The following is a 12,180-nucleotide window of genomic DNA, read 5'->3' on the forward strand; positions in this document are numbered from 1 at the left end:
TTTTATTTTTGTAATTTTTCAATACTTTGGAAAAAAAACATCATTAGAGTCAAATAATTTTTTGTTTGTTATCAATAAAGTTTTATTTTTGTAATTTTTCAATACTTTGGGAAGAAAAAAACATCATTAGAGTCAAATAAATTTGTTGTTTGTTATCAATAAAGTTTTAACTGCTGAATTTGTACATGGAGATATTCTTATCCTAATTAGAACATATATTTTTGATGATTTCTTTATATTAGAGTAAATTAACCAACAAATAGAAATGGATCAGACTGTATGGAAGTTTACGCATAAATATGCCTCTAGTAACACATATGAGCCGCCTCATGACAAAACCAACATAATGGGTTTGCGAGTAGCATGGATCCAGACCAGTCTGATCAGGATCCATGCTGTTCGCTTACCAACCCTATAACAAGTAGAGAAATTGATAGCGAACAGCATGGATCCTGATCAGACTGCGCGGAGGCAGTGACCATGCTGGTCACAAACCAACTATGTTGGTTTTGTCGTGACGCGGCTCATATAAGCGACATCATCACAGGAGTTAAAACAGAAATACTTAGTTCATTTACCATATCTGTCTTAATCATATTGAAGTTTTGCATACATTTGAACTTTTACAACAAGAGGGCCATGATGGCCCTGAAATCGCTCACCTGTATATAGGCCAATTTTAACCCAGGGGCTTTTATTTGAATAAACTTGATAGACAATGACTAGACGATGTTCATGCCAAATATTTAAGCTCCAGCTCTTAAAGTTTATTATATACACATATAGGGAAAAACAATGACATCCAAATTTTGACCTCAGGGCTTTTGTTTGAACAAACTTGGTAGACACTCATTTTGAAGATATTTCATGCTTAGTATCTTAATTGGGGGGCCTCCGTGTCCGAGTGGTTAAGGTCGCTGACTTGAGATCACAGGTCCCTCACCGCTGTAGGTTCGATCCTCAGTCGGGTCGAAATCTTTCATGTGAGGAAGCCATCCAGCTGGCTTATGGAATGTCGATGGTTCTACCCAGGTGCCCGCTTGTGCCTGAAATAATGCCAAAAGGGGCACCTGGGGTCTTCCTCCACCAATAAAAGCTGGAAAAAAATTGACGAAAAAATCTCGGCGGGACGCTCTAGGATGGCCCGACTTGAGTGTACGGTGGCCCATATGGGCTTTCCGGCGGCGACCTTAAATAAACGCATTAAAAAAAGAAAAGTATCTTAACTCTGGACGCTGGACAAAAAGCAATCACAAAAGCTCACCATGTCACTTTGTGACAGGTGAGCTAAAAACTTAAACATAACATTTTCTCAATCAAAGACATATCCACTTTGGGTATTACTTTACTCATTAATTACTGACGCAACTGACTCGGTGTGTAATAACTTGCAAATATAACAACTCAAAGGTCATGATATATTCTAGCATAACATAATAGTAAAATTAAATACAAAGTAAAAACAATCCAATATAACTTTTGAAGCAGTGTAACAGTTAAAAGAACTACATGTATATATCTTTCTAAAACAGACTTTGCATAAAAAACAGAAGATTAAAAACAATTATATGCAAACAAGAACTAGTCCTAAGAATCAGAATAATGTCCCTAGCCTGGACCCAGTATAGCAACCATGACCTTTGACTAACAATGAAGGCATGGTTACAATAGTGTAACAAGAGAAAAAGAACATTAACAAATTCTGACATACTCAGTATGTTCAAATATCAGAAAAAACATCCATGAATGAATGACTGAGAAATGACCAGACACAACAATCAATGTACTATTTTGACATGACTTTTCTCCTAGTTGACCTGGCCTTTGGGCGTGACAAATTGTCAAATTTACACCTACATATTCCAAATACGATCAATGAATGAGGGATGTGATAACCTAACACGACCATCGATGTTCTAAAGTATTTGACCTTGACTTTTTGCCTGATCTGCTTCTTGGGCAATAAAAGACCATATTTTTGCAATCAAATCATGAGTTTGGACGGATATTGTTTTGGCCTAATTGTAACCTTTTGAGCTAGAAACCTTGGTATTGCCTTCAATACATAGTTTTAATGAGGAACATATTTACCTAAATTTATTTTATTCCATCCATGAATGATCGGACAAAAAGCAGACAGACATATAAAAGAATTGATACAAGGGCCCAATCATTCATTTTGTTGTAGAAAGACTTCTTATTGTAATGTTATGGAAGGAATCTCAGTGTTCTATTATTCTGTTAACAACATTCTATTGCAACATCTATTCAGAAGGACAAACAATTTAAAAACTACATGCCTCCCTAGGAGATACAAAATGACAGTGAATAGGTGTAAAGAATAAAGTCATTTCTTTTTCTTTTTGTTGGCGTTTTCAATTTTCCTCACTCTTGAATTGACCTGTGATTCGAGTTCAGTTGCTCTCTGCTGTAACCTATTCTGGATGGTACCCATCTCTCTTTGTATCTGAGATGTCATCTCCTCCAGTACACGCCGGTGCTCAGACTGACAAATAAATAAAGGCAAATTATAAAGAAAAAATATCTCCTTTCATATAGAGTGGCAGGGTGGCCGAGTGGTCAACGGGTCGGACTAGTAATTTAAGAATTGCTGACTGCATGGTTTCAAACCTTGTCAGGGGCAAGCCCTTGTTTCCATGAGAAAGAAACTTTACATTTATTGCTTAGTACTGGTTGGTTCCAGGAATGGATTCGAGACAGTTTCAAAAAGCTCAAAAGCTTCCAACACAATCAAACCAAAATAAATTTGTATAGATTAAGTCCCTTGATACTGTGAATACTTAATTAATTTAACAATGGTCAGTTCACAATATTCAGCTAAGTGTAATGGTAAAAAGACGGTCAAATTATTGTTTTTTTTTTGGGGGGGGGGGGGGGGGTTTACGTCACCACATCTACACAGTATAGGTCATATCACGATGTTCTGGCTTTACTGGTGGAGGAAGACCTCAGGTGCATTATTTAATGTACAAACGGGCACCTGAGTAGAACCACCGACGGTCCGTAAGCTAGCTGGATGGCTTCCTCACATGGAAGAATCCAAAGTCCCTGTCGGGATTTGAACCCACAGCGGTGTGAGGCAAGTGGTTTGAAGTCAACGACCTTAACCACTCGGCCATGGACGCCCCCCAAATTATTATGAAATTTACAATAATTTGAATTGGAAATGTTCACATACCAACATATGTATTGTTTCAACTTCTTGTTTCTGTTTCTCTTCTTTTTGTTGCCTCTGTTTCTCCAACTTTGCCTAAAATATCAAACATTAATCGAGAGTTAATGATTAGGATAACTAAAAAATGACAATCTGAATAGCCTTGAACAGAAGAAATAAAAAAACCTTTAATAATAAACATGTTTAGTTTGTTTGTTTGTTTTGGGTTTTACGTCACATCGACACAGTATAGGTCATATCACGACATTCCAGCCTTACTGGTGGAGGAAGACCTCAGGTGCCCTTCCATGCATTATTTCAGGCACAACGGGCACCTGAGTGGAACCACCGACGTTCCGTAAGCTAGCTGGATAGCTTCCTCACATGAAAGAATCCAAAGTCCCTGTCGGGATTCAAACCCACAGCGGTGAGGGGCAAGTGATTTGAAGTCAACAACCTGAACCACTCAGCCACGGACACCCCTTACATGTTTAGTGAAATAATAGTTCAAACAGTAAGCGCACTCGTGTCAGATTTCATAAATTTTGGATATACTATACCACCAGGAGTAATGGTATGAAAATTATTGATACAGTGTGAGAAAGTGCATATCACTGACTGCCTTCCCGTATCCATAAAAGCTAAAAACGTTTTTCACTGTATGACTTACAAAGTTACAATAAAATTTATTCCAGAAAATTGTGTTTATACTTCACTATTGATGTTCTCATTTAAAAAAATTGTAAGTCCTCATCTGGGTTTTCATGTTATTTGTACTCACTTAAATACTTAATGCATACTATTTGTAAGAAAGCAAGATAATGTAAATATATTGCACCTCTCTTCTAGCACTTTCTTCTGCAGTGTGATATCTGGGACATCTAGAAAATGTTCTGTTATGTCCTTTCTCCCCACAGTTACCACAAGTAACATTTGAATGTTTGTTAGCACTAGACTGTGATTGGTTAACCTCTGTCATGTGATCATTCTCATGGTACATGTATTTCGATTGGTTAGAAGTGGACATGTGACTTCCAGATAAAGAATTGGATTGGCTAGGTTTGATCACATGACTATCGTCACACTGACTGGTTGCACTATGTTTGGAATACTGATATTCAGTTCCACTGCCATGAGTTTTTGAAACAAAATGTGTCCTGCTTTCCTGACAATTTATATTGGGTCTTGTATTTCTGTAAGGTGTTCCAGAAATCTTTGGTATAATAAAGTCAGTTGGCTCATCCAAAACAATTACTGCAAAGTTAATGAGGCATATATGATTTCAGCAAATTTAAACAGAAATTCATAGATAACAAATATTGTGACCAATTAATAGAACATTTTCTAATTAAACTTTATACAGTATGTATTTTATCCAAGCATTACTACTTGATTTTATTTTGCTTAGAACATCAGAAGTGGTGAAGATATAATAGGCTTCAAGTATATAAATGTATTGGAATACATAATATATTTTCTAAAAGGGCTAGAAATAAATACTTAAAACATAAATTACTGTTCTTTATGAATAATCAAATTATGAAGTGTAAAAAATTAGCAAACACAGAAAGTTAATATAATCAATTTTTTCATTTGAAGTCACTGTTATTGACTTCATACAATATAGTCATCTAATAAAAGCAGCCAGCAAAGAGCTACAGTGTTCACACAACACAAATGCACCCTTATTCCATGTATTGTCAGTCAGTTGATGGACACCATGACAGCAGGTTAGTGTAATGGACGTGGAAGAGCAAATTTACATGTCCTAACCCTAAGAAAGTCAGGGCATAATAAGTTTTGTAGTTTAAGAAAGATAGTTTTAGTGTTTTACCATCATCATTGTTTGAGTTATTGCTATAACTATGCTGTGTTGATACAGTGTTGTGTGGTAAACCTCCATGTGACACCTGGAACCTTCTCATTTGTAGAGCCCTGTACTCCTGAAGCTAGAAACATCATTACACATTTTACCATTTTAGATCAACATCAACTGGCTAATCAAGTACATAAAAAGACTAAAAATTAGCTTAGTTTGTATAGCAGAAATGAGCTAAATTGTATAGCAGAAATGAGCTAAATATACATTTTATCTATTTGATCTGTAAAAGTCTTAACCACTTTCAAATACAATAACCTAAGGCAAGTATTATTTCCAATACTTTAATACAAATAAGGAGGTTACAATCTAATGCAGCTTAACATAACAATAAAATTTTATACTTTCACCTTGTTAAATATCTTTAATAGATGTCAAACAAATAAAAAAACATAATGAAAACTAGAATATTCAGAAATAAGTTACTCTTAACTCCTATTTCAAAATAAAATCATTTGAAACAAGCACTTATATTGAGATAAGTTTAAAATTTGTTTCCTGAAATAAATCTGACTATTCTTCTCCCACCGAGTAAAACAATAAATGCATATATAAAATGTTAAGAAATCTGTTTGTTCATGTTAATAACTTACCTGTGCAATGGCTTTCTCTTTGCTAGCCTTGTGTTGGGCCATCATTTTCTTAAAGCTTGGCTCTACATTTTGGGAAAAAATGCTGTTTTTCTGTGTCTGACTTGTTTCAGAAGGATCTGAAGCATCAAAATATGACAAGACTTGTAAGATAACACTGATGAAAATAAAGGAGTTCACTGTCGTTTCTACTAAATCAGATTTATAATCCCAGATTATTGGTTTGAATCCTACCAAATGAGACTCTCATTCTCTCACAAACCACAATACTGGTTGAGACACCTAGGAAGCAGTGACCTGCTTCAATGTAAAACGCTTAGTCTATGTTCCCAAGAATTGATTTCACATTACTTAAAAAACAAAATACAATGTAACAAAACAATAGTACATGTATTTGATTATTGGTTGACTGATAACTTGCTCCTTTTTACTACTCATTTTTTCAAAGGACATAACTAATTAATTTATCAGAAAATGGTAAAAGCATATAGTTTTTTATGTTTGTAAGGTTATTTGAAATTTTAACAATTTACTTGAATCACTCCATTAACAAAAGGTCTCTTAAATGTCTTTGAAATATGAGTGTCTTATAGTAAAAGTAATTATATTTATCTGATTTTAACACCATACCTATCTCCTCCTCTGTATTAAACTTGTCAATATCCTGCAAGCTTTTAGCCAACTTTTCATCTTCTAATAACATTTTCTTCCATCTGTCAATCTTTTCCAATTCTCTCCTTTGTAATTCTCTGACAAGAGCTTCCGAGTTACCAATCCTTGCACCTCTCACAGTATCTACACTACCTTCTACATGTGCTCTATCTAAACCTTTCCTTAAAGATTCCTTCTCCACATATGTTTTTACATGGCTCACATTTCCTCTATTACAATTTACTGATGTACTGATTAACTGTTCATACTGTACATATTGTTCATTATTAACTGGTCTATCCTGATAGCTAGATAAAGTTTGTTTATTTAAACTTTCATGTAATTGCCGTGCAATATATGCATCATCTATCAATGCTCTCTGTGCTTCAAGCTGATTGGCTTCTCGATCAAGATCCTCCTGTACTTGTCTTGCATACAATTCATCTGCCGTCAGATCACATTTTTCATGCTCATTTTTACATGTTATATCGGTTTCACTATTTAACTTTTCTGAATCCATATTCTTCCTTTTTTGTATGAATAACTGTTCACTTTCTTCTTTTAGTTGCCTATATCTCATCTTCCTTGGTTTTCCTATCACTGGCAAAAAATCAGGATCATTTCTCTCTTGAGAGTTTTCCTCTAGATCACTAAAACAAGCATCTTCAGAATCACTTTCCCTTTTCATCATTTCAATATCTTGTGAATCTGGCTGGTAATCAATTAGATTATCAACTTCATCAATGTCTACGTACATATCTGCATGGTTTTCATCACCTGCCATTATAACTTTTTCTTGCTTAATTTCTAATCCTGGTTCTATATTCTTCGTTTTGTTTATTATTAAACTTTCACTATCAGTTTTTTTATTTGAGGTTTCAATGCAATATTTATTATCATCAACCTCTTCAATGTTAGTTTCCTTTTCTATTTTAAACGTCTGTAAAAAATCACTATCTACATCTCTGCTTTCTGCTCCATGTTCAGCCTCAATGTCATCACTTAATAAGTTACTGTATTCTCTCTTGTGGGAACTGCTTGTGTCAGAGGTGTTACCACTAACAGCAGGTACTTTTGTACATTCACTCAAATGCTCATTTTCTTTCTCTTCATTTCCATCCACACAATCATCATGACTTTCATCAAACATTTCTTCTTCACTTTCATATTCTGAATCACTGCTATGGTAAAATAAACTTGTCTTTAAATCAAACTTATCCTTTTCATCACCAGATTTCTCATTATTTCCCCTTTCAAAATCTTTGTTTCTTTCATCTGCTGTGATGTTCTCATGTACATCATCACAATTTTGCTGACTAGAATTAATATTATCAAATACTGTATCGTTTGTTGGCACATCGGGTAAAATATATTTGTCACAGGTTTTCTCAACTTCAATTTCTAAAGTTTGAATTCTATGACCTACATTTTCAGGTGTTTTAGAAAAGAAAGACTGTGAGAGGGAAGAATTACTTAACAAACTGTTTCTTTCTGGTGAAGGGGGTATAAAATCACTGTCTTCTATATCTTTTGACCTTTCAATACCAGCCATTTCTTTAAAAGCAACATCATCATTATTGTCTTTCAGAGATGATTGAGTGTCACATGAAACCAAATTTCCATCTTCATGAAGATTAGACATTTCTGTAGAAACTGTTTCCTCACAAACAGCATTATCACTATTGTCTTTAAGGGACAATCCAGTGTCACATGAATTTAAACTTTCATCTTCACCAGGATCAGACATTGCTGTAGAACCTGTTATTAACTTTATATCACCACAGCTACCCTCATTTTCTATAGACATCAAACGTTTTGAAGCATTCTTTTCCAGTTCCGAATCTGAATTAAAAGAACTTACAAGATCAACTTCAACCTTTTCATCTCCTTGAGAATTTTGAGAATCAATTTCAATCACTTCAATATTGGCTATGTTATTAACATTTTCTGCTACAGGAATCAACCCATTCTTTGTCACTGTACATTGTCCACTTGTACTTTTGTTAATCTGCCCTTGCTCATTTACATTCACCTTTTTATCTGTACTTCTCTTTGTAGCATTCCTTGAAGTTTCATTTTCCTTTTTCAAAGGTATGTCAATTATTTCAACAACATCTTGCAAATTACTTCTCTTTATATTGTCTCCAGGGACTACATTATCTTTTTCAAATTTGTATTTCTTACATGGACTGACTCCTACTCTTAAGCTTGCCCCAGATCCAACCTTACTCCTTTCATCTGGGCCAGATATATTGTCTCTTGTGTTTGTCTCCCTCTCTGAACATATATTCTCTTCTATAATCTGAGACATGCTCAGATCTATTGCTACTTTCAACTGATCTTCCTCACTCATTTCTTCAATAAGATCTACACAACTTTGTGGAGAGTTATCTCTTTTTCTCTTACAAGGAGTTCTATTAAAAGTATTTTTTTCTTGTCCATCTATTTCTATTTTATTTTTTCTTTTCTTTGGTGTTCTTTTAAAACTCATTTTAGAAACTGTATTTTCCTGATCTTCTTCTGTGTCCTGTATTACAATAACATCCTCTGTATCATCTGAAGGCAATAACGTTTCAGCATATCCTTGTAAATCATTGTCAGCATCTACCATACTCATTTCAATAGCATGCTTCAGCATCTCATCTTCAGTAAGATTATCAAGGTCTTTTTCGATATTAACTGAAGCTTGTATCTTGTTTGTATTTTTTAAAATTCCTGTTTGAGATTTACTAATTTCAAGCACATGCTTTAATTGTTCTTCCTCTGGTAAACTTGCAGCACTCACCATTTCATGAATGCCAAGCTCAGTTTGCCTGGGTAAGGAATATGCTTCGCTTGTTACTAAACTGGCTTCTGCTGCGCTCTTTGCTAAAATCTGTAAATATGACATGAATTTGTGCATAAGTTACTGATCATTACTTTACTTTTTTCTCCTACATTTCAAGTAAATCAATGAATATTTTAGCTTTCATTGTCAATAAGATAAATAAAATCAGGTGACTATAATTAGACTTGCGTGATAACTATTTTTGATAGGAGGTTACTACTTGCTATAAAAAAATAAGCCCCGCCCATTACGAAAGAAATACCAAAATAAATGAGGTGATGACATAATTTGTGTCACAAATGACATCACCGATGCACAAGTCATATTACAACATAACAAAATAGAGAAAAACAGAATCCAAAAGAAAAGAAAGCCCAACACAGCAAAACTGAAACTGTTGCAGGTTCTGTTTGATTGCAAAGGCTAAACGATTTTCTTGGAGAACTTGTAAATGTTTACTTTGTTTTGCCAGATTATTGTTAAATAACTGAGCAAATGATTTTGTTCAGAAAATAATACGCATTGTAGCTTGTGTGTCAAATTGCCAATTTGACTTTTCTTTCATTGAAACTGAATTTAAGATGAACTTTTAAATTTGACATTTCAAGGAAAAAAGTGCAGTAAAGTGCAGCAAGCCTCTCCCCTTTCAGCCTCGCCTTGAAAAATAAGTATCAAAAGACAGAAGCATGTTCTTCTCAATTTATTACACTGGCCTCCCTTATCAACTTTAACATTATAATATACATGTAATGTATGTAGCTTTCCATTATAATCCAAGCTATCCCACTCCATCTCATTTATTTAACAATATTAGACTTAGTTCATTTAAATCATTCAAAAATGGGTCAAAGACAGAAAAGGCCTGGTTGCATTTGTATACCAAATATCATGAGGCTGTGATGTGACAAAAGTTTTCTACCATCGACCATTAATGTTGAAATTTTAACCAAATCGGTAGACAGGAAGTGGATGAGCGAAAGACCTGAAATCGAGTCCCATTGTATGGGACCACATGGCCATGCTGTATACCAAATATCAAGAGGCTGTGATAAGTTGTTGCTAATAAACTGTCACTAAAAAATTTTTTTCCCACCCATCGCCACCCGCCATTCACCATACTATCACCCGGGTTTGCACCCTGTGCAACTTGGCCAAAATTTTTTAAAAAAGACAACAAGTAATGGTAAAATACCTCTTTTAGAACTTCATCTTCATTCTGAGAATCAACAAAATCTGTATGATGATATGAGTTTTCTACATCATTAATAACTGCTTTGAACTCATTTGAAAGACTGTTCCTTCCTCCTCCATCTGAATTATTTTGGTTGTTCCACATACCTCCTACCAATCCTGGCCTTCCAGTTATGACTGATGTATTTACAGCTGCACTTTGTACATTGTTTTTACTTCTATCACCTGTTAAACCAAATTGTTTATGGTTTTCTGAAGATCCTGTTCCAAGGCAATGACCTTGACCAGAAAATGGTTGTATTTTCACTTGTCTTGGAGAACTCTCACCATTCCTGTCTTTGTTGGATTTATGTTTGCCTCTGTTTATAACATGACCAACTACAGGTGTGCTTTTATCTACATTTCCTTCACAGGAATACACAGGTAAAGACAAACTATTCATTTCTGAATAAAGAGAATGAATGTCTGTTTTTCTCAAAGCAGTAGGGGTGATATTATCATCAAATTTGTCTTGAACACCAAAATGTGGTGCTGACAGATGCCTCACTCTAGATATTTCATTATCATATAGTCCATTTGAAATATGATCTTGACCGTCACTACTTGTTATTGTTGCCGTCCTTTTTGGCTTCTTTGGGGTGGAAGTTCCTCTGTTCCTAACTGTAGCAATATAAAGTATAAATACATTTTATACTACCATAACATTTTACAGAAAAATAGCAATGTAATTTGCTCAGTCATTAATCATTTCATTTGCAATTAAGTAGTCAAGTAATATTCTTGATAAGTAAATTTATTTAACTTGAAATGGAATAGAAGGCTTAGTCACTTTTTGTACATAATCATTTCATTTGCAATTAAGTAGTCAAGTAATATTCTTGATAAGTAAATTTATTTAACTTGAAATGGAATAGAGGGCTAAGTCACTTTTTGTACATTAACATCTGTAGAAGCATGAGGACAGCCTGCAGGAGAAGGGATCTAACAAAGTCAAGGGAATCTGTAGATGTTAATGCATGAAAAAGGTGCATAAGCACTATTTTCCCCCCCCCCAAAAAAAAAAAAAAAAAAAAACAAACAAACAAACAAACAGTTTTTTTTCCTAATACTTTAAACACATGAATATGTTTTGACAATGAAGTATTTGGTACAATGCAGTCAGCTATTTTAACATGGAGTAACGCATATCAAAATGTGCAATAATGCTTCAATGATTTTATCCATTAATGTTGTTTTTTTTCCATTCATGAAAACCTGGAAGTGCAGATTTTACGCAAGAATAGTCTTTGTTGGGCAATGATAATGGCGAGAGCAATTCACCTTAATGCACAGTGTCATAGTGTTTAACAAACTAACAATTAATTAAATGTTATGTTCTTCAGTAATTAACTAATAGAATTGAATTAATATACAATGGTACAGGTTCTTTTTTTTTCAATATGGTAACGCTTCTGCTTTGGAAATTAGTTCTCATTAAACTAAAAAGTGCTGAGGATTTCTTTAATTAAAAAGTGTAAAAGAATTTCAGAGCATAAAGTCACATGTATGTATGGTTCTGACATATAGCAGTGTCTTCCAGTGTCCAATCTTTGTATGAGGTTTTCACTGAATGTTTTTATTGCTATACAGTTATCAGCAACACTATTTTGGTTAATGTAACCATGCTTATTACATTAATTGGATTGCCTAGTAAACTAATGAAACATACAAGACACACATAGAAAACCTACCTCTGGGTACCAGTATATCTGTATCTGCTGTAGTGGCAGGAGTTATTCTGGGTGCTGATGTAAATATTCTACAAATTTTCTCTGTGTCTTGGACAGTCTCTGTTCTAACTACATACATACCTGTCTTTACCTAGTTG

The 12,180-nt window shown here is 34.3% G+C and overlaps 2 protein-coding genes across 2 annotated transcripts; both read right to left on the reverse strand.

The window, feature by feature from the left end:
* On the reverse strand, positions 1 to 5,759 carry LOC132744230 (uncharacterized). Its single transcript, XM_060732873.1, has 5 exons — positions 5,648 to 5,759; positions 5,010 to 5,124; positions 4,014 to 4,429; positions 3,200 to 3,271; positions 1 to 2,506 (listed from the first exon to the last, which is right to left on the reverse strand). The coding sequence occupies exons 1-5, from the start codon at positions 5,690 to 5,692 to the stop codon at positions 2,348 to 2,350; spliced, it is 807 nt and encodes a 268-aa protein (XP_060588856.1). The 5' UTR covers positions 5,693 to 5,759; the 3' UTR covers positions 1 to 2,347.
* A 423-nt stretch (positions 5,760 to 6,182) lies between these two features.
* On the reverse strand, positions 6,183 to 12,169 carry LOC132744219 (uncharacterized). The gene is made up of 3 exons (XM_060732852.1): positions 12,044 to 12,169; positions 10,315 to 10,973; positions 6,183 to 9,170 (listed from the first exon to the last, which is right to left on the reverse strand). Exons 1-3 carry the CDS (start codon positions 12,159 to 12,161, stop codon positions 6,183 to 6,185), a joined length of 3,765 nt encoding a protein of 1,254 aa, XP_060588835.1. The 5' UTR covers positions 12,162 to 12,169.
* Between the last annotated feature and the right edge of the window lie 11 nt (positions 12,170 to 12,180).

The sequence above is a fragment of the Ruditapes philippinarum genome, unplaced genomic scaffold (genome assembly GCF_026571515.1).
Source record: "Ruditapes philippinarum isolate M1 unplaced genomic scaffold, ASM2657151v2 ctg1491_1_1_1_1, whole genome shotgun sequence".
Classification (NCBI taxonomy): domain Eukaryota; kingdom Metazoa; phylum Mollusca; class Bivalvia; order Venerida; family Veneridae; genus Ruditapes; species Ruditapes philippinarum.